The 21,472-nt window shown below is 53.8% G+C and overlaps 8 protein-coding genes across 8 annotated transcripts; 4 read left to right on the top strand and 4 right to left on the bottom strand.

The window, feature by feature from the left end:
• Positions 1 to 118: 118 nt before the first annotated feature.
• On the bottom strand, positions 119 to 921 carry LY79DRAFT_664443 (uncharacterized protein; the record flags this gene model as incomplete). The annotated part of the gene is made up of 2 exons (XM_060562887.1): positions 119 to 169; positions 232 to 921. The coding sequence occupies 2 exons, from the start codon at positions 919 to 921 to the stop codon at positions 119 to 121; spliced, it is 741 nt and encodes a 246-aa protein (XP_060420557.1).
• A 1,344-nt stretch (positions 922 to 2,265) lies between these two features.
• Positions 2,266 to 2,748, bottom strand: LY79DRAFT_5416 (uncharacterized protein). The gene has a single exon (XM_060556944.1). It carries the CDS (start codon positions 2,672 to 2,674, stop codon positions 2,432 to 2,434), a length of 243 nt encoding a protein of 80 aa, XP_060420556.1. The 5' UTR covers positions 2,675 to 2,748; the 3' UTR covers positions 2,266 to 2,431.
• A 5,943-nt stretch (positions 2,749 to 8,691) lies between these two features.
• On the bottom strand, positions 8,692 to 9,490 carry LY79DRAFT_5383 (uncharacterized protein). Its single transcript, XM_060556726.1, has one exon. It carries the CDS (start codon positions 9,273 to 9,275, stop codon positions 8,811 to 8,813), a length of 465 nt encoding a protein of 154 aa, XP_060420555.1. The 5' UTR covers positions 9,276 to 9,490; the 3' UTR covers positions 8,692 to 8,810.
• On the top strand, positions 9,491 to 10,177 carry LY79DRAFT_5354 (uncharacterized protein). The gene has a single exon (XM_060556510.1). It carries the CDS (start codon positions 9,706 to 9,708, stop codon positions 10,054 to 10,056), a length of 351 nt encoding a protein of 116 aa, XP_060420554.1. The 5' UTR covers positions 9,491 to 9,705; the 3' UTR covers positions 10,057 to 10,177.
• On the top strand, positions 10,151 to 11,942 carry LY79DRAFT_5361 (uncharacterized protein). Its single transcript, XM_060556563.1, has 5 exons — positions 10,151 to 10,215; positions 10,271 to 10,883; positions 10,944 to 11,309; positions 11,360 to 11,491; positions 11,594 to 11,942. Exons 2-5 carry the CDS (start codon positions 10,299 to 10,301, stop codon positions 11,822 to 11,824), a joined length of 1,314 nt encoding a protein of 437 aa, XP_060420553.1. The 5' UTR covers positions 10,151 to 10,215; positions 10,271 to 10,298; the 3' UTR covers positions 11,825 to 11,942.
• Positions 11,943 to 13,704: 1,762 nt separating this feature from the next.
• Positions 13,705 to 16,018, top strand: LY79DRAFT_532418 (membrane bound O-acyl transferase family-domain-containing protein). Its single transcript, XM_060556293.1, has 3 exons — positions 13,705 to 13,896; positions 13,986 to 14,872; positions 14,929 to 16,018. The coding sequence occupies exons 2-3, from the start codon at positions 14,185 to 14,187 to the stop codon at positions 15,918 to 15,920; spliced, it is 1,680 nt and encodes a 559-aa protein (XP_060420552.1). The 5' UTR covers positions 13,705 to 13,896; positions 13,986 to 14,184; the 3' UTR covers positions 15,921 to 16,018.
• LY79DRAFT_532415 (uncharacterized protein) lies at positions 16,019 to 16,757 on the top strand. Its single transcript, XM_060556292.1, has 2 exons — positions 16,019 to 16,173; positions 16,258 to 16,757. Exon 2 carries the CDS (start codon positions 16,503 to 16,505, stop codon positions 16,728 to 16,730), a length of 228 nt encoding a protein of 75 aa, XP_060420551.1. The 5' UTR covers positions 16,019 to 16,173; positions 16,258 to 16,502; the 3' UTR covers positions 16,731 to 16,757.
• Positions 16,758 to 17,708: 951 nt separating this feature from the next.
• LY79DRAFT_620890 (uncharacterized protein) lies at positions 17,709 to 19,811 on the bottom strand (the record flags this gene model as incomplete). The annotated part of the gene is made up of 4 exons (XM_060562057.1): positions 17,709 to 17,847; positions 17,903 to 18,634; positions 18,699 to 19,172; positions 19,263 to 19,811. The coding sequence occupies 4 exons, from the start codon at positions 19,809 to 19,811 to the stop codon at positions 17,746 to 17,748; spliced, it is 1,857 nt and encodes a 618-aa protein (XP_060420550.1). The 3' UTR covers positions 17,709 to 17,745.
• Positions 19,812 to 21,472: the final 1,661 nt, after the last annotated feature.

The following is a 21,472-nucleotide window of genomic DNA, read 5'->3' as shown; positions in this document are numbered from 1 at the left end:
CCGCGGCTTTGAAATCCGGCTGGCGAAGGACTGGGAATTGTTGGATAGTTGGTCTTCCGGAACGAATTTCGTTCGTTGTGTTCGAGAAGCTGAGCCTCTGCTCGAGTCAGATGTCAGTTCACGGGTCACCGAAGTTCTCAGTGTAGAGTATGGTGTTGACCCGCTCCCACTAGGTGTTATTTTGTCGGCACTTGTCGCAGCTCTATTCGACCGTATCGGCACGCCTCGCACCGGTATTCGGGGCATGGCAGGCGCTGGATTCTGCTGATCAAATCTCTTGGTCAAGTCCTTGACACTCGGCTTGCGGTTTGTGTTCGTCCTTGGCGCGCCGACAGGGGGTTCAACCGGGGCAGAGGCAGATCGCTGCGAGGGACGCAGGCCCGTACGGCCTGCTGGTGCCGGCGGGTGCTTTGGATCTTTGCCATTGCTATTTGGCCGCATGGACGGATTGTCGCGGGTTCGAGATACGGAGGTTGCCATGTAGTCGGTATCGGAAGAGGAGGTTCGATGGTGATGACTCGACGACTGCACGCCTCGATAGCTTCGATAGAAATCATCCGGGTTCACAAGATCGTGAGCATGACCAGCGGCGGCGAAAGCCCCAGCCGTGTGGGCGGTAGAGGCATCCAAGTTCTCGCGGACGAAGGCGTTCGTTACGGGGCTGCCAGGGAGATAGTGGCGATGAGATTGGTGGGACGATGAGCCGGATCGGCGGTGGTAGGGATTGGGATCGGAGTCGGGGTCGAAGTCGGCTTCGTGGTAGTCGTAATTCGAGTCAAAGTTGGGCTGGCGATGGAGTTGGTGTGCGTAATGGGGAGGAGAAGCCAGAGGTTGCGGTTGGTGTTGCTGGAGATGGACCTGGCGCTGCACACTGAGCGCAGAGGCCAGGCGGTCCTCCTCATCTGGACTGCCAAATTCCATTGTGGCCTGAACATCAGTCAGGCGTGTCGGGTGGACTGGCTCGTCAAGAATTCCAGAGACCCATGCAGGCTGTGTGGGATGTTTGGGTTGGGAAGCATTGATGTGTTGGCCTGCAAGCTGAGTGGGCAGCGACGCTTGGAGAGGCGACTGGCAGTCCCCGGTTGGCAAGCGTTGGCAGTGTCTAGGACCTATCGACAGCAAATCTTAATGCATGGATGGGTGGGCGCCGCAGGATAGCCGTGATGCGATTGCTGCTCTGTGGGGGGATTTTTACGGGGATTGGATATCTTTGCCGGAGTCGAGACCAATAAGATTTGAAGGTCCTTGTTGTTTTCCAAGTTGCCCGTGGGTAATTTGTGTTTTCGGGATCGTTGTTTGAGAATCGGACGTAATGAGATGGGATGGCAAGAGCGAGGGTTGGAGAGGTGAAAAGCCCAAAACTAAAATAACAAAAGACAATAATCAAAGGTGACGGCGTAAGTGCGAAGCGGGAGAGGAGAGAATACCTCAGTGAGACGAGGAGCAGATGGAGAGACAGAGAGGAGGGTGGAGGTGTGCACCGTCGGAGAAGGTGTGGACGTAGCGCTGATAGAAGAGGAAATAGTTATTATGGATTGGTCGAGGAGCTCCTACCTCGAGAAAATAACTTGAGGAGGGAGAAGTGGAAGGGGGGGTGGGCTCGGGTGCGGAGAAATGGCGCGGTGGTCTACGCTACCACAGACCAGTACGGTAGATACTTGGCTGAGGAAGGAGAGCAAAATTGGAGGGGAAAGTACGGGACAACCCGCAGCTCCTTCCAGAGCACCTATCGGAACAAGCCAGAGGAAGGAGGGGAATATTATGGCTTTTGGGAAATTCATCAGCCACCCGAGGGCAAGTGCGAATGAATATGCAGGCAGGCCGTGATCGATGGTGAGCTGAGACGGCAAGTGGGACCGTAATTGCGAAGTTGAGGGTCTCGTCCAATCGGTCAAGATGGGCACGATTCGGTCTGGATGACAGCTGAGCAAAAGACGGGGGGTGAGAAGGGGAGCCAGTGCGGTGTCGTGTGCAAAGTACAGATACCTGCGGGACACGGACTAGCGGGCAGCTTGGTAGGAGAAATAAAAAACAAAAAAACCTACAGCGTACTATATGCACTGTAGTAGCAAGGAGACAGGACGGGATGACAGAAGAGAATGTGTGTGAGAGGGGAGGGGATGACGGCAGGTGCTGGATTCGGTTTGGCAGGTCTGCCCGGACGCTCGGAGCAAGCAAGCAAGCTTGCCTGCCTGGTCTAGTGGCCAGCATCGTAAAGGTATCCGTATAGCCAAGGTTCTTTCCCTCTTCCGGAGCAGCGAATCCAGGCACAGCCGACACACAAAGGGCGCGCGGGAGATTGAGTTTAACGGCCGGTCGTCCATCTTGAGAAAACCCAATCAAGATCAAGATGTGCCCGGTATCCGTACCAGGCAAAGGAAAGGAAAGGCTGCTTGTGCAACCTTGCCCTGTCGCGCTCTAATTACCTCTACTACTTTCCTGAGTTGCAACAGCAAAACACACCAAAACACGTTTTAGCAGGTTGGCCGGTCGTCAATTTGCGACTCGTTCGCCTTTCATTGCTCACCTCCATTGAAGTGTTTGGACCGTGGAAAGAAAACATCATGGCATGGACCAGGTTGTTTTCTTCGGAGAGACCCCAGACAAACAAACAAAGCACACTCCACCCCCAAGTCCCAAGGCAGTTTGTATCTCGATCTCCAGTCGCTGTCATTGGCAGGCGCTTGTTCCCGTTTCCTTCACTCCCACTTTTCACCCCCCAATTTTATTCAGTGTGAGTCAGGATGCATCTGCTAGCCGGGGGGGGGGGGGGGGGGGGGGGGTTCCTGGATGACACCTCGTTTTAGTACCCAGGGAATTATATCGATACTCCGCAGAAAAGGAGAGAGGAAGAAGAAGAAAAGTCAAGACTGTGTCCTCGCTTGGTGCCGTCTTAGGAAGGTCTTACGGCAGACAGAGAGACTCGTAGACGTTGGTTGCACAAGGCAAAAGTGCAGTAAGCCTCCCCGTACTAATACCTCAGGCTTCTCCCTCCACCTTCCTAGGTACTCTCAAGGCGAGAAGAAAGGCTCGAAAGAGAAAGGCCGAGGCTTCGAGTGCCGGGGCGCACGGCCACATAACAATGGGAGATATGTCACCGCCAACCGGCCATGCCTTTTCTGTGGGCGTTGACCGAGACCCAGGGCCGTTCTTTTGCGACGTCGATGGCATCGAGCGTGACGGTGTTTTGGGGCCGGTTGAAGACCGCTGTCACAGTCGCCAGAGTTGCAAAATGTTGGCAAGCTCGCATGCATTCCACGAGGGCCAAGCTTCCGTGCTGGGAACCAACCCCTCGCCAAACGCCTCACCACACATCATCGGGTATCAAAACCACTGACCGCTGTCGAGGCTAAATAAGCTGACATGCGGCATATGTGCACGTCAATCGGTATTCGTATTCCATCCGAGTCGGTGCCGGTGCCGGAGAGCGAGCGTGCATGCATGGGAAAGCATCCTGCCCCGAAACCGTCCAAAGTCGGGATCGAGGCCGACATTCTATGGGTTACCCATCTACCTATACCTAGCCATCCATGGTTTAAGGTTGCATTCGACGCCAAGCCCTCGGTGCCAGCCAGGTTGGAACACCCGAGAGAGCCAATTCACCCTCCAGAAGCAGCAGGATGACTTCAAGGTTCCCATGCGCAGCATCTCAATGCCCAACGCCCAACGGCGCTGGTTTGCCCGTCACTGTTGTTGACTCGCCAATTGGCCCGAGTGCATGCTGCTCTTGGTTATCGTAAGAGGTTAAAAACATGTTTCGGTGCCGAAACTGTTTTGGGACGCGATGCCCGTCCTCGTTTCCCAATCTCAAGCGGCTACCTGTCATGACGGTGGGGGAAACGACCATTGATAAGTGTCAATGACTGCTGCATCACAGCTGCATGCTTACGCAGTGGTTGGGACAGACGCGTCTCGTGTTCAGGGTTTCCCGGCCTAGAGTATTCAGCAGGCAAGTTCCGCTAATGCGACTTCCGAGTCTGTGCTCACCTTAAGACGTGCTACTATGATGTGAGGCATTCACTGGATGGATGACGCAGTTATCGTTGCAGCTCCCGCTCTAGCTTCCCCCTCCAGTAGGATCATCTCGGAGACGAGGGAAGGCGCCTCTCTAGCTTAGTCAGATCCAGAAGGCTTGAGCAAACCTTGAGAATGAGATTGTATGTACCACACAGCCAAGCCACGTTTTCTCTCTTTCGCCATGTGTTTTGAGGGACAGCGCAACTCGTTGCCCACCAGCCAGCAACAACAAAGTGGACGGGTGGGTTTCTTTAGACTCCCACATTGCTGCAACCTATGTCGAATCCCCCTTCTTTCGTCGACTGGGAACCCTTTCCCCTAGGCGTTCGCGATCAAGGACTTATTGGACAGAGTATGGTATAACGTAGCACCGCAGGGCAGCTCTCATCCCACAGCCCGCCGCCGTCCGCATTTCCGCCCGCCCTTGCATCAAGCTCAGCCCGGCCCAGTCCAGTCCGAGGGGGCTAGCAGGTGACGATACATATCTAATTAGCGTAGGGTAGCGCAAGTATATCACGTAGCAAGTACACCTAGCGCAGAACCACCAAGGCGACAGTCAACACTATAGCAGCCATCATGGTAGCACTCGAGGCAAGTACGGTATTCCCACCTTGCAGGATCACGCCCCAAGTGGTCCCCGTAAATCCTTGTAGATATGTGTTGTCCAGCCTCGGCCAGTCCATTCCGCCGAGGTGGTGGATCCTCCCCACGACCACCAAACCCGCCTCTCGTCTTCGACAGAGCCACCACAAGCATGAACTGGGGTGCCTTAGCGTCGTCCATGGCCTTGCGATGCCCCTTGATGATTCGAGCGTTGGTGAGGATCGAGTGCCAGAGCCACCAAGCCACCGTTTAGAGATGCCGCCCGTGTTCGGCAGATCACTGGACGTGCACCGTCGTCCATTGGGGTATGTGCGTCTAGGCCAGCCACCACCAGCCCATCCATTAGCAACACCCGCCAATCAGCACGTACCGTATTGACCGTTCAGGTGCGATACGTACCGTGCGCGAATCTGTTGTTTTCTTTTGCTCTGCAAGACGCGCTGGGCCATCACGCTTGTCAACCTCGTTCAACGACATCGCCACCCCTTATTCAACCCTCGGCCTTGCCCCCGCCGCCATTTGACTACTCAGCGTTTCCCTGGAAGATGGCCTGCATGCCCGCATGCAAGGACATGTTCTAGCGCATGCCTCTCGGCTTCTCAGCACATATAGTGCTGAATTGAGCCTCTCTCAGACCCGGTTCCTCAATGAGCGACAACGTCGATGACAGGGGAGAAGCTACGCGTCTAAACGGATGTTGACGATGGGATGAGATCTTACAGCTGCAATGGCACGCAAAAGAAAAGCACGGACGCTCGAGGAACTAGGCGAGAGGCATCTGGAATGCAAGAGGGCCAAGGCGGATCGGGTTGAGAGTCATATCAAACATTCCGTACTGGAGCAGTATTACGAGAGTGTCCAGACGCTCCGCGAATACCTACTTTCAAAGCTGCCAGGCTCTTCGAGGCTTCGTCGCAAAAAGATTGCCTCGCTAGGGAAGGACGATGCACAGTCAAGCAAGGAAGGCCACCAATGGATACCGGAGGTGTCTTTGTTACTAGACACGACCCTGGTCTGCCTACATCATCTACCCCAAGCTCAGGCTGATTCTCGATGGGAGCAGTGGAGGTCTTTCTCGCAAAAGGCTGACGAGTCTGTGTTATCGGCTTCGGGAGATCTAGCCAGTGCTGCTTCCTCACAATCAGAGGTACCGTCTGTCAACTTGGCAACGTTGCATCTCGGACTAACTAGCAAATGCAGATAGTTGACTTCGTCATCTGGCAACTGTTCTCCAGGACACAGCCTCATGCAGCTTGGCCGAAACACCTCCTGTGCGATGGCTTCAGGCGACGCGCTCAGAATGTCGCCAATGCGAATGGTCAAAACAGTGTCGGGCTGATTCCGGGGCTCGCTTCTGTCTACCCGAATCACCATGTTCGGGCTCTCAAGGACACCCCGTGGCCGCAGATCCTCATGATTCTTGGCAAATCTGGTGAGCAGATCATGATTGATCTGCTCATTGATACGACCATATTTCTTCCCGTGAAGGCTGGCGTCGGTAATCTGTATCAATTGAGTGGTATCCCCTTGTCGGAGACAGGCTTGTCAGTGGTTACGGACCAAAACAAGATGAATCCTCCGAGACGAGGTCATAAGCCTGTAGATGCAGTTCATGAACAGCTTCCTTCTGAAATCACGTTTGTAAGGAATCGTATGCTGTACGCCAGAGCTGCACTTACTGCCAAGGGCACTGTCCAATATGGCCTCAGACACATACGTAAGCTACTCATCAGCTGTATCACGAACTCATACTAATTTTGTACCACAGACGTGTTGAGCCGTTGCCCTTCCATTCCTTGTTCAAATCAGACGTCGGAGGAAGAAAAGTCGACAATCGCTCAAGCCAATGAGCGGAACACGCTCAAGGTCATGATGTACATTTTCCCTCGACAGTTTGGTCTACACAACGCCTTTACCTCGAGCGTCGACCGTTCCACAACGTCTCAGAAATTTGCAGATTACACCCTCCGTGAGGAGGAAATCTCATCGTTATCCGAGAAACAGAAGTTGCGACTTCCCAAGAGACTTCGGGGAGATGCCAAACGACTTGTCGAGCGGTTGCAACTGCTCCATGGCCGCTGCGCTTACGCCGAGCTATTGCGGCATTACTGTCCATCTGCCATTGATTTCAAGCCTCGAACCCCTTCGTTTAAGAAGACGTTGAAACAGCCTCAGAGGTTTCCGGCTTCGCAAGCACCAGAACGGAATATTAAACTGACGGCGTCTTCCGCCCTTTCTTGTGCTACAACACAGAGCCGCTACAGGCCACATCAACCAGCGCCGTCCGTTCCGGGGATAAAGTTCGATGCAGTGACTGAATTAGCGACTCCAGCAGCCCACGTGTCCGCATTTTGTCAGGCTGTCCTGGCCAAGATCATTCCCAGCGAATTTTGGGGGCTCGGTGAAGACCAGATACACAACAAAAACACAATTCTGAAAAGGGTGGACCATTTTATCAGGATGCGAAGATTCGAGAGCATGACACTCTGCGAGCTTATACACGGAGTGAAGGTAGGCAGTTCCAAGTCTCATTGAGGAACCTCTGCTGACTTACGCAGGTGACCAGCATGCAATGGCTGGCACCACCTGGTCTAAAGGGCCAGAAGACTAGTCAAACAGACATGATGAAACGACTGGAGATACTGAACGAATTTTTATACTATGTTTTTGATTCACTCTTGATACCCCTATTGCGCAGTAACTTCTACATCACCGAGTCGAGTTCCCATCGCTACCGTCTTTTTTTCTTTCGACACGATGTCTGGCGATTCGTGGCGGAGCCTGCGATGGCGACCCTCCGTACAAACATGTTCGAGGAGGTGAAGCTGGATCAGGCGACACGAGTCCTTGATTCCAGACGATTGGGTTACAGTCGTATCAGGCTGTTGCCCAAGGGGAAAGCTATGCGCCCAATTATGAACCTCCGGAGGAGGATGGCGGTCAAGGGCAAAAGCACTATCCTTGGGCCGAGTATCAACTCCGTTCTAACTCCCGTACACGCCATGCTCAGGTTAGAGACTGTTCGTATTCCAGTCTTCCACTTCCATTTCTACTTGCTAATCATCTGCAGGAACGTAATCCATCTAAACTCGGATCTTCGATGTTCTCCGTGGGCGATATTTACCAACGGCTGAGTGCTTTCAGCGCCGGCTTCGGGGATCAACCCCAAAAGTTCTACTTCGCCAAAGTGGACGTTCAATCAGCTTTTGACACGATCCCACAGGCTGCCGTCATTCGGTTAATGGAGGGTATCCCCAGCGAGAAACAATACATCATCAAAAAACACGTCGAAATCAAAGCTGGGTTGTTAGATAGTCGGCCCCAGAAACATGCAGTCGCGAAACTGACACGACGGTGGCACTCCATCGCCGTGACGCCCAACGACACGACCGACTTCTCAAAAATGGTCGAGGCCCGTCTCGGGAAGAACCGGAAGAACACCGTGTTCGTGGGTAATACGATGAGGAGAGAATTCAGCATCGGAGAGTTGATGGACCTCATGACATCGCACATTAAGCAGAACTTGGTCAAGGTCGGCAAGAAGTTCTACAGGCAGAAGAAGGGCATCCCCCAGGGATCCGTGCTCTCCTCCGCCCTCTGCAACTACTTCTACGCTGATCTGGAGGCACAGCATCTCGCGTTTCTCGCTGCGGAGGATTGTCTTCTCTTGAGGCTGATTGACGACTTTCTTCTCATCACGACGGACCAGTCAAAAGCGTGTGAGTTTGTCGAGGTCATGCACGGCGGACTTCCCGAGTATGGCGTCATCGTCAGCCCGGAAAAGACGCTGGTCAACTTCGACATGGAAATCAACGGCATGAGGGTAGCCAGGCTGCCTGAGGGGTCTCACTTTCCCTATTGCGGTCTGGGTGTCAACTGCAACACGCTGGACATTGTAAAGGATCGGGATCACGTCAAGAACACCGGTGGGTTTCGGGCCTTTCCTTGCCAGCCGTGGAAATGCAGCATTCAAGAAGTAAGCTAACCGACTCCTCAGTGGTCTCCAATGCTTTGACGGTCGATTACGGAAACAAGCCCGGCCAGAACTTTCAAAGGAGGGTCCTTAGTACGTGCAACGCTGGCTCGAGTGTCTCCATCGTGCCTTGGCTGACATTTATGCAGACGCCTTTAAGATTCAATCTCACCTAATGTTCTACGACACCAAACACAACACCCTTGAGACCGTCACGTCAAACCTTCACAAGGCCTTTGTGGAAACGGCCGAGAAGATGTGGGCTTACTGGCGGTGCTTGCCCGCGAGGAAACGGCCTGGCAAGGGATTGATCATGCGTAAGCCCCCGTCCCTTCAACATTTCTCTTATCCCGCTCACGTCATATCCAGAGACCGTAGCCAAAATCATCAACATCGCCATCGTCCTTCTCACCAGCAAGGCCAGACGGGAGAAATACCCGGGGTACGCCTGTGTCGTCGAGAAGACGCAGGTCACATGGTACGTAGCATAGCCCTTTAGCTTCCGCCGGTCCATCCCACGGAACACCCAGCTGACCCGAACAAACGCGCGCAGGCTGGCCCTGGAGGCTGTGAGGAAAGTCCTATCGAGAAGACAAGCAAATTTCGCGGGCGTACTCTCGTGGATCAATGCCGAACTAGGGAGGCTCGACTGCAAGAAGACGGCACGCGCGAAAAGGGGCATTCGGTGAACAGCCTGTGTTCGTGCTCCACCAAATCACAAACACAGTCACACGTTTAAGACTGTTTTTATTTTCTCACGCAGGATGTTCTATTTGCCGCCCGTGAGGGAATTTATTGGCCCAATGTTGAATGCCGTACCACTTCTGTACCCGTGCGCCGCCCGTCGTTCGACACGTCAACGTCCCCATGCACTTCCCTATCAGAAACCCCTTACGAGCCGGCAGCGTGCCGCCGACGGCCTTGTCTACCGTCGCGTAACGATTCACGCACCACCAAGCCGTATGACTGTGTGTGACTGATGAATCCCCCTCGAATCACGGTTCGGACAGCACGCATCACTCAAATATACCCATGCAGGGCTAGTAACCTTGCGTCCTAGGGGTCTGTGGATCGTACGCAACCCTTCAGATACATATTGGCTATATCAAACAATGGAATCGTATTCGCAGGAGACGGAGGTGCATCCTTCATACTTGCTCATGGACGCGGGGAGAACTGACATCATGGCCGACCAGGAAGCCCGCTTCCTGAGAAACCTCGCCGTCGCCCCGACGTACCCGGATACCCTGCTCCACCAGGGCGAGGATGCTGCGTCGATCAGAGAGCGACGCGAGCACTACGCCCAGACGAAAGGCCGCATGTTCGCCGGACTTGCGGGGAAACGGGAGCCGCTGGTGATCATCGACTTTGGGACGGCACCTGACTCTGGGAACGACTCCGGTGAGACTCGTCGTCGTCGTCGACGACCAGGCCGGAGGCTGACACGGGGTCCCACTGATTGAGGTCGCAGGACACGAGCCGGTTTCAAGCTGGAAGCGCAAGGGCAAGCTGTACCTTGTCCGCGACGGGGAGGAGCTTCGAGCAAAGCTAGCTTGGCCGAGTGCGATTGAGTCCACGACGGAGGCTAGCAGTTTTGTGAAAGACCCACCACTGCGCGTCATGTAAGTCATCCCACAGGCACAGCGCATGACGGGTTTCCCGCCTGACACGACGAAGCCTTCTGGAACGTCCCTGGCCAGCTTCGATGACCCTCAACGTCAGCGAAGACGTGCTACTAGACATACTCACCTATCATCAAGTCCCGGTCCACTTTCTGAGCTTCCTCACGAGCGGCGGCGGGGCATGGAGTTTCGCCAGTAGCATGCGCTTCGCAGGGTTCGTCGGCTGCTCGACGCTCCCGCCTCAGAAACGACAGCCGAGCCTCGTGGGGCTGGGCCGCAGCGGTACGCATGTGCAAGTTTGCCTCACACTCTTCAGCATCCGCGAATACCCTCTTCACGCGTTGCCCAAGGATACAGACCCTGCCCGGACACCTCGGTGGGAGACGCATACTGCCGTAGCATATCTTCACATGGACTTTGTGGAGGGCACTGCGGTCTGGCTCCTTGGGGTCCCGAGGTGCTATCATGCAGAGAAAGGGAAAGGCACGCAGAATCTGCTTTGGGATACGTTGAGAGACGGTCTGGCAAGTGATTTGGCCGCGCTTGCACGCTTCGACGTCCACGAGCGCGTCCGTGTCAGTCTAAGCTGTCTCCTTGCCGTCGCCCGCTGGTCTGTCGGAATGTTCTCGCATCACCTCCAAGACACGGAAAGACGTCTTTCCGATCTAGTGAGTCGGGGTCTCCAAGGCCCCAAGCGGTCATGGTTACAGCATGCTGACAAGAGACAGACAAAGCCGTACGTGTACCCTTTCGATGACGACGACGACGACGACGACGACGACGACGACAACGATGACGGGCCCCGAGAAGCAATACACGCCCAGGACCTGCGAAGGATGGCCTTTCTGATGGAATCTCGGCATGAAAGCGTCATGCGAGTCGAGAATAACCTTCGGGTCCTCCAAACCCTACGGAGCTTCTTCGTCAACGAGGCATTCAAAGGAGCTGACAACCTAGAAAATGGCCAAGCCAATGGCATTCGGAGGCATATCGAAGACTTTGCAGACGATTTGGCGGTTATAATCGACGATATCGAGGACTTGCTGGACCGAGCGCTAGCTTTGGACAAGCTCGCCAGGAACCGTGAAGAATACGTAAGTTGCGACAGGAGATGAGACAAGGGGGCAGGAGCTGAGCTTGTTAGATCCAACGGTTGCAAGCGCACCATTCGAGTCAACAAACGAAAAAAATCGCAGAGCTGACAGCAGACGACTCGTCTGCGATGAAGAAACTTACATTCATTGCCCTAGTTTTGTTGCCAGTCACGGTAGTATCGGTAAGTTTTGGTGAGAGTCCTGGAGGGTTTTGTGGGGAAACCAAAAAGAACGAGAAAACGAATGCGCTGATCGGATGGAGATACCAATGACCGTGTGCGTAGGCTGTTCTGAGTACGGACATTGTCAAGTTTCAGGGCCTTGCGAACGAAAACGAGAAGAATGCCACCGATGAGACGTCTGAGGACTCCGTGCCGATGTTCAGCTTCTCGGTCGCGGCGTTCGGCACGTGGGCCGTTGCGAGCGTGCTCATGACGATGGCGACGCTGGTCATTGTCAAGCCGATAGGCAGTCGTGAGCGGCGCAGTAAACGGCAGTGTCGGTGGGGGCGGTAGTGGCAAAGTTGACGTGGTCGCATACCCACGTACCAGGGCAATGTAAGTAAAGAGAGGGGGTGACGTTGTATACATGGAAGTCTCGAGATATCTTCAACTCGGCCGATATGAACAGAGCGAAGCAGGAAGCGTCTGCAGCCACGCCCCAATAGACGCGGCTGTGGCGGTACCCAAGACGACATCGACTTTGCCAGGGGCTCCGATGAAGGAAGAGGGTGTTCCCGCCCCCCCTCATTCATACGTGGACCTCAGTGAGACGGTGGTTGGGGGTGTTGCTGCTCGGAACAGTATCATGTGGCGCACGACGAAAGGTATAGTTCGAACATGACAACGGCGAGGGCAGAATGACTTGGATGAGATATTCGAAGAGACGGAACGGCCGGACGAAGCACGAGGCGCAGAGCAGAATTGACGGGGAATGGGTCGATAGCCGCATCAGTGCCTTGGTGCGTTGGTCAAAGGGAGCATGTTTCCGCTGCATACGTTACTTAATAAGGACCACAAGCACAGTTCGTAAGCGGTAACTTTGTCGCCCGAAAGGCACTGCGTCTACTACCGGTACCTACGGATGCCCTGTATGTAGGATGTACTATACGATGTAGGTTCGGGAAGTCAGGGTGGGCAAATAAACATTTACACTAGATGCCGTCGGCCCCTTTTGCTGACCAGGTAGTCACAAGCTTGCTCTCGGAGCGAGCAAGGTTGAGTTTTGCGTCTGACAGCCCTTAATTCTTGTGAGCTGCGTCCTTCTTTTTCGCGTCTCGTCTCGTCTCGTCCCGTTGCAGTGCGGTGCGGTGCGGTGCGACTATCAACTCGAATCGCCGCCAACCAGCGTGGCTGGCGTGTTGGGGAATTGGAGGACCTGGCTAACAGGAACAATAATGACACGAGCGGGGAACTCTTCACGATGATAGTTGGGCCGGGGCAGGCGACACTTGGACCTGGAATGGTCCTCGAAATGATGGAGAAGGGATGTAATAGACAAAGGAAGAATCGGTGGCAGTCTTGTTCGTACTCGTGTGAACACTGCCCCTTCCCATGAACGTTTATTTGTAAACCAGGCCAGACCAGACCAGCAAAAGGGAGGAATAAGCAACGAACGAGCAAGGGCGCTGCCGTCTGGGCTGAGAGGCGAGACCACACACATCAATGACGCCAATGCACGAGAGAGTTGCGCGAATCAGAGCATCGCATGCGAGAGGCGCGGGCCACAATTCATCGTCTTCGCATCCGGCAGGGTCCACCCCGCCTGGCCGATATCCATCCAGGGAAGGACCCATCACCCCGAACCAGCTGGCGGCCGGCGGCTCGGACAACTGACGTGGGGAGGCCTCGCACCTTCGATACCGATGCATGCCTTTTCCGTCCACATGACGGTGCGTCAGACGAATAGATGCGGCGACTCGACCCACCGTTCTACATGCACGCGATGCGATTCGAACCCGAAGGCGAAGAAGTTCTTCTGAATTGTTGTTATTTTTATTATTCGAATTGTCTCCCCGCCTAACCTAGACATCCTCCCCACCACTACCTAGCCTGTTTGTGTTCTGCCACGCCCAAAGTTGGTTGCTTACCTAGGTAGATACTCTAAAACTACAGTACCTACCCGAGAGTTACTCTGTCCATCCTAGCTCGCATTACCGTGTCCCTCATCCCATCCATCTGCACATCATTCATTCTGCTACCATTCTGAGATCTCCGCCCCGTTTCCAGAGAGGCGAAACACATCTTGGGGTGCCACCAGCAGTGAACCAAGATGAGAACAGCCGACACACGCGCAACTCGCCCACATGTCGCCCAACTCCAGCCCATCGCAACTCTCTGTTCCCGAGCCCTTGAGGAGCTCATCCCTTCTCCATTATCCCCTGTCCTCCTTCTCCCCCCCCCCCCCCCAATTTGCAGGGTTATTGACTTGTCTCACGCCCTTGATTTTCCATCGTACTCGCGTTCGCTTCCTGAGCGGCATCAAACAATGCTCGTCTAGCCATGCGAGGGAAAATATCGCAGAATTTAGGCATCGGCCTCGGAGTACGGCCATTTTCCCGCGACACTCCCCAAGACTTACTACCTAGGTACGCCTTGTCTTTACTGGAGGACACACTGGGGGGGGGGGTTTTTTTTAAAGTTTTTTTGCTCCTTTCGGCTCACGTACTCGGGACAGTTGTCTGTGCCTCAGTTGAACCTGTAGTATATCTGACTCAGCCATATATTCAGCTGTGGCTGCACGTCGGTTTTATTTATACAACCCCAACTCCCTCATCACGGCAACCGTCTTCTGCCCACCAAGCAACCACAATATACGACTCCGTGAACCGAGGCACCACTTCATTGGGAGAATTATCATATCGCAAGAATCCATCATGGCTGCCGACATCACAGCTACGTTGGGCTTGCCCGACCTCGTCAAACCCGTTCTCAGCAATATCACCAAGCCGAGTATCGCCAACGTCAGCTCTCCAGTTCTCGCCACCATTGTTCGCGACGCCTACCGCGCTGCCTTCAAGGCCCGTGTCGCCGCCGGTGAAGCAAGGCCATACGTGTTTCCCTACAACATGTTTGCTAGTCACATCCTTCCGATTCTCTACATGTCTATCCCCCACACGAAGCGGCCATGGCTCTACCGTGCGAGATGGCTTGTTGTCGCTTTTATCATCATATTCGACCTAGACATCATGAAATACACCTCCAGCACCAACATGTCCGTATCGTATGTCGTCGGGGTACACTCATTTTTCGGCATCATGATCGCCCTCACCATGTTGGTGTTCACAGCTCCGCAATTCGACTACGAAAGAGTCGCTCGCAGAAAGGCCAAGAAGCCGGCATCCTCTCCCAAATCCTCAAAGCCCTCCAGCAGATCCAACTCGCCGAATGGGTCTGGGCTCAGGAAACGAGCTGGCAGCAAAAAGCGAAGACTCGCCCGAGTGACAGCACCAGAGGTCAACCTTGATGAGTACGAATATTACTGGCAAGCTTATCCGGAGGATGGAACCTTCCTCGAAAGACTCAGCTGGGTCATTGATCTCTACACCAACTTCAGGGGAGTCGGTAAGCAGCATCACCCGCCTCCCGGTATTGAAATAGCCATTACTAACTACAGAAAGGTTGGTCTTGGGCCGTCTCGTCGGTACCTAGCCCAGCCCCTCCTGAACGACCCGGCACAGGCGAGATGGTCAAGATGGACACAATACCATTGGAGACATTCGTCGGATGCCAGACGTATAAGGATGAGAATGAGTTCCTGCGAAGGAAGCTGCTCTCTATTGGAGCTGCATATGTCTTCCTCGATATCTTCAAAGTCACCGTTATGGAGGACCCCTATTTCGTCCTCGGCAGCAGCTCCCTTCCCCTCCCTCCTCACCTAGCGGTACTCCCGTCTTGGCTCGTGCCTGTGTACCGTCATGCTGCCGTCATTGGTGTCATTTACGCCGGGATGGTCATGATTTTTAGCATTCACGATCTGTTCCAGTACTACTTCCTTAGCAAGGTCTACCCCATTCGGGGTGAGCTGTGGCAATATGCGACAGTGTTCGGCTCCTTTAGCCAGATCCTGGACAGGGGCTTGGCTGGATTTTGGGGTTCTTGGTGGCATCAGACTTTTCGGCAATCCTTCTCCGCGCCGGTCAACTTTGCCATTAAGCAAGGGTATCTGAAAAAGGGGGCACGCAGCACGAAGATGGTTAGCCTGTTGGTTGCCTTCCTCCTCTCGGGCCTGCTGCACGCCGCCGGAAGCGTCAGCTCGATCCCCGATACGAAGTGGTGGAAGCCTGCTCTCTTCTTCTGGCTGTCAGGCGTGGGTGTGGTCGTCCAGCAGTCGTTCTGCACCACCCTGAAGCCTCAGATTTCGAGGCTGCCCCGCGTCTTGAGGAGGCTCGGAAACCTTCTCTACGTGGCCCTGTGGCTGCACATCACCGTCCAGCCGCTGACGGACGACTTTGCGCAGACCGGTCTGTGGCTCATGGAGCCCGTCCCCGTTTCTCTTGTTCGTGCGTTGGGTTTCGGACGCGGAGAGGTCTCTTGGTGGAAGCCCGACATGGAATCGTTTTTACATTGGCATACTGGAAAGCATTGGTGGGACTCTGGGTTCAGGTATTAGAGCATGGGCGCAGGCCTTATTACAGCGTTAGAGTCCGAACGAGCTATAGTTTCAAACCGTCTCATATATCGCAAAGATACTCGTTTCTCTTCTCCTCGTGCTCCACTGCCTCGGCGTCTTTCGCGTCCGTGCTAGCTCTGTCCTGTCCCTCGGCCGCCGCCGCATTGCTTCGACGGCGGCATGCGACGGCCTGTCTATCCTCGTCGTTCGGCCGGCGCGAGACCCTACAATACTACTTGTCGCCCCCGGGAGACTTGAGGTAGACCCCATTCGTCAGCTCGTATCCCAGTCTTCGGACTTCGGTCGGCGCCTCGGGGAGAGAGGGGGGGTTGCTCACCTCTTTGACGCGGATCGGGTCGCTGGGGAACCGCTGCGCGGCGACATCCCCAAACTCGGCCCTCTCCAGGCCCATCTTCCCGGCCTCGAAGACGTGGCCCCTCGCGTCGCCGAGGGGGCCCTTGGCCGCCTTCCTGGTCGATTTCTCGGGCATCCTCTGCTACACGTCGGACAGCCGGCGTGTCGAACGGGGGAAAAAAAAGACTTTGTAGACGAGAACCCCGCCGACTTTGCCTTTTTCTTTTGATGTGGTTCGGTTCGGGTCGGGTCGGATGGGAAGATTCTTTGTTTGTTTCCCTTCTCTCCTTTATCAAGACGTTGGCGCGAGGGGTTGTTTTGGAATACGACTCATCTGGTCAGTGGACGTTGACCGGCTGGGCAAGTCCTCGTCGGACGATGTGGCGGGTCGAACCTGCCCCCCTCCCCCTCTGGGTGACCCATTCCTTCCGTCGGTGTGGTGGCTCTTATCTCTGACACTTGGGAAAGAGTAAGAGGTTCGGCTTTTTTTTTTTTTTTTTTTTTTGAGGGGCCCGGAGCAAGAGGGAAATCCGAGATAGAGATGGGGGGTTTTTTTTTTCTGTCTACTGTCGCCTCTATCGTTTCTTGCGTCAAGGTTTTTGTAATATTCGATGATATCGCGAGCAAGCACAGCCATTGATAATGGTAGGGGTACGGCGCAACGACGCATCCATTTGTTGCAGTCTTACAGCCTTGTGTTATACTTGGCAGTTTCCAGGACTTCAAGATCGCCGGGACGTGATACTGACTCTAAATACAAATAAGAGTACCTTAAAGCGAGACACAAGTTGTAAACACCTCCGACAGCCTCAAATGCGAACTCGGGGTGATAAGTTTCCAGGTCAGATACTTATTCTAGAAAAACAAAAACCCCTTTATAAGCTCACGGTCTTCGCTCTCGGTTGTGCTGATGCGCAGGAGGTCAGGGGGGACTGCTCACTGCGACGTCATAAGCCGCCAGGCAACTCACTTCACTGTCACAAGAAGTTGTCACTGCACAGGAAGTAAAGTCAATTTCTTAATCGATTCTCTCAAAGTCTTCTATCTATCCTTGGTGACCATAGTGACAAACGTCAAGAGGAAAACATGAGAGGGGTATCTGAAGCCGGAGCCAAAAACCAAACCCAACTGCCATCCCATATACTTGACCATGACCCAACGCCGGTACCTCCTATTGAAAGACGATAATGAAAAGCCTGAATCTTCAAAGACCCTTAAACCCGAAGCCTAGGCCGATTTAGTTCCAAAGACACTCGGCCTGCCAACGCCCAAAACGTCCGATGACATGCCGTGATGGAGGAGACAGAATAATGAAAAAGGAGGTAAAGGTCAAGAAACTCATGGATAATCGTCAGGTTATTCCCGGTTGAGTGCTAAACGCACGCTCAATCTGACGGGGCAATGAGCAATGAGGTTGTGCGCAGCAGCAGTGACAACGGTTTTCCTCTGCAAGTCAGACTAAGCGGGCCCTTTAGCTTGTAGAGTTTTTCATATCAGCCAGGATGTTGGCCACGTAGACGTCCGTCTCTCCGATCTTGAACTTGAAGCCCTCCTGGACGGCAGGCTCGACGGTCTGTTGTACGTCAGCGTCTACGCCCCGACCTTTCACGGACGGGTCTGTTGCTTACCTGAATACGAAGCTCGTTGGGAACAAAGGCAGCTCTGTCCTGGATATCCTTCTCAGTGGCGTCGATCCAGTTCTTGAGGAGACCGCTACCCATCATCTGCATTCTCATCATGACGATATTGGCGTAGCCACGGAGAATTTGCATGGCGGCTAGGGCGCCGTCGGTGCGCTTGATGTGCGTAACAGCCATATTACTGACCCAGGCCCCGTGAATGGCGTTGCGCAGCTCGGTCTCTGCATCTTGCATGGTGCGGAAACCGGTGACTGATAGGCGAAGGCGGACCTTGTGCTCGATGGCGGCAGCGAGACCATCAAGACCGGCGGTGACAAATACGCGGTTGGCGTCGCGCTCAGCAGGGGTGATCTGTCGAATTCTCGCACGGATCGAAGACTCGGCCTCCTTGATGGCGTTGGTGGATGCGGCGGAAAGCTCTGCTTTGCTGACCGGAGTGAAGGACTGAGATGAGATGTTATGGCGCTTGGGGGTTGGAGCCTCGGCCGCGACGGCGGCGGCGCGCTTCTTATCATCCGAGGTAACGACGGGGACGAGGAACTCGATAGCTTTCGACTGGGCCCTTGGTCCGGGACCAGGGTGAAGCCGGGGCAGACCCTTGTGCTGATAGGTTTGAGTGCGGTTCTTGACACCATAGCCAACGAGCTGCTGGGCTTCTTCGGAGGCGTAGAGGAAGGCGGTACCGCCGTAGACAGCACCCTGCTGAGCGTAACCATCAGTCTGGAGAGTGGTGTTGGTCAAGGGCGGATCAGACATAGGATGAAATGAGACTGGTTTATCTTACCTTATCACCGCCGGTGAGATTTTCGACAGAAGTGGTGTGACCAACGAAGCGCGTGTGATGGGCGCAGGGGGGCACCTTCAGATCAGACTTGGTGTTCTGCTCCTCGTCAAAGGCGGCATGGAATCCATCGACGTCACGCTGCTTCTTGACGTTGGCTTGGCGCATCTTCTCATACGTCTGGATGGTAGAGGCGCGGACAGGACGAGAGTTGGCGAGACCGACGGGAGTTACTGGGGGGTTGTTGACAGAAGGGCCGACGGAGGCGGTCTCGTTGGCTTTCTTCTTGGAAGGGGTAGACGACTTGCGGCCGAGATCAGTGCGCGGGATGTACTCCTTATCAGAGGAGCTAGTGCTCTGGGTGTCCATGCCGTAGTCTGGGTCGGAATCTCTGTCGGAAAGAGTAACAGTATTGTTCTTTTTCTTCGTCTGAGTAGAAAGAACAAGCGAGGAATTCTCGTTGCTCGTGAGAAAGGTCTGTGAGGGATGGAAAAAAGAAGGAAGGTGAAGGTCAGTAGGGAATTGGCAGAGAAGGAAAGGTAGGCTGGTACGGAAAGGGGGAATTACCTGGATTTGCTTAGAACCGCCGGATGAGCCCAAGCCGGCTGTAGCATTTGCCTTTCCCTTACGGAACGAAGCACCCTTAGATACACGCGTGTTGCTGCCGTTAGAGGAGGAAGCAGCAGGACCGGCAGGATTCTGCCGGACGGGAGTGACCATGGCGGGGTTGCGCTGACCTCTCAAGCCGGTGCCAGAAGCGATGTTGTTGACCAGCGCGGGGCCTTGACCCGCCTTGTTTTTGGTAGAGATGACAGAAGGAGGCTTCCAGTCAAGCTCGCCGACACTCTTCTGAGGGTGAGTGGGATAGAGCCTCATCTTGCCGGCGGTGACACAGTCGCGGCAGATGGCGACGGCGCAAGCATCACATATCTGGTGGGGGACCTGTTCGCCAGCGAGCTCCTCACAACTATCACACCTGACATACTTGACGCAGCACTTCGCCCACTGGTGGCGAAGTTTCTGCCTTTCGTAGAACTTCTCGTCGCTGTCATTCTCGACCTGGGCCAAGGTCTTGTTGGCTCGCTGTCCGTTCTTAACGGGGGCCTTGTGGTCCATGACGTCGATGATGCTGACGATGAATATTTCGTATGAGTGGGAATAGGGGTAAATCGACTATAATCGTATTGACAGTCGAAAGAATAAAGAAAGAAAGCAATAGTAGATAGGCACAATCTGCGTTCGACGAGGGTGGAGTAAGGAAAAGAGGAATCAGAACCCAGGTGCTGTCGAGAGTTTTGCAAACATAAACGAAACAAACTAGAGGAAACTAAAGATGGAAAGATAGACAAGAGGGCTTACGCCCGTATTGAAGAGAACATTGGATGGCTCTCGCCAATTGTGAAGACAGCCAGTGCACAACGCCCGTGTTGTGATGCAGAGCAAGAGGACTCTAGTTCCACGAAGAATAGGGGATGTTCTCGCCAGTTTCAAAATCTATCATTGACTCTTGTCCAGTAGTTATTCACGGGGCTCTCGGGCGGTATGGACAAGGGAGTTCTCACTACCTGTGAATAAAGGCAGGCCTTCTACTGAGTGAAGAGAGCAATAATGACTCTCGTCTGTTTTGCAAATAATTATCTTATGCTTATGGTGAGTCAAGTTCAACAGTGAGTACTTGCTAGTTTAAATGGATACAAGTAGTGGCTCCTGTTAACCACGAACAAAGACGCTGAGTGGTTTCATTGGAGCTGAAGAGAGAGAGAGAGAGAGAAGAAGCTGTTCAGTGAACGAAGTCAAACACAAGCCAGATGTAGTTAAAAAAATCCCCAAAGAAAAAACCAGGCATTGTGGTTGTCATTTATTTATAATGATAAGAACAGACACCATGAGCCAAGTTTAACAGAAAAAAGATATAAACCCTCACCAGCTTTGGGGAAGGCGGGGGGGAGGGGGCCAGGGGAGGGGAATTACTTGTGTGGAATCTAGGTGATGTTTTACAAAGTTCAGCCCCTTTAATGACTATATAAAGTACATCTTTTCACCTCCTCTCTTCACCTTGGACATTCTAAGCTCCCGCCAATCTGTCAGGGATCCTGAAAAAATGTATTTCCAGATGGAAGAAGTCTGTCAATCCGGGGTTGGCCGTGTTTGCGCCCAAACCCTTTCTGAAGCTGAAAGGTCTTGTAGGCTTGATTATGGGCTTGTGCCAAGTTATTCGATGCTATAGTGATATAGACGTTTGGAAATCGATAGTAGTCATATCTTGCCATGTCAGAGCCGCGAAGACATTCAGAGTTCAGTGGCGTTGAGAACACCCCCTCTTTGTGGTAAGAGGTTTTTCTTGGCTATTTTGGAGTATAGCAAGGCCATACCGGAAGGCTTTTGCAAAGTCCGTGTGCAAATAAATAGTAGCTGGAGTCATAGAGCATGAATGATTGCACAGACAAAAGAACTTCTGAAGCTCGGTCAGGAACGAGCGATTGAACACAACAAGCATGATCTACCCGGAGCGCAAGCTAGACAGAGCACGTGATGCTAGACAGAGCACGTGATGCGTATCGAGACTTGGAAATGGGCCGCTCCGAGTTTGACACTTGTCGATATCAAGCAACATATGGCCCAACGCCGATAGACTTTAGAACCGAACTCGACATCAATAGAAAAGTGGTACCGCCAGGTATCTTGGGCTTCCTTGATGACTATGGAGACACTTGTTTGAGGTCCAAGAGCAATCAAGTGACCGAGACATGTCTGGGGCCAAGCCCGTGCCGTTGACG

This window comes from Colletotrichum navitas (assembly GCF_030913465.1).
Source record: "Colletotrichum navitas strain CBS 125086 chromosome Unknown LY79scaffold_1, whole genome shotgun sequence".
Lineage (NCBI taxonomy): Eukaryota > Fungi > Ascomycota > Sordariomycetes > Glomerellales > Glomerellaceae > Colletotrichum > Colletotrichum navitas.
Note: the sequence above shows the minus strand (reverse complement) of the source record. Positions and strands in the feature narration are given on the sequence as shown.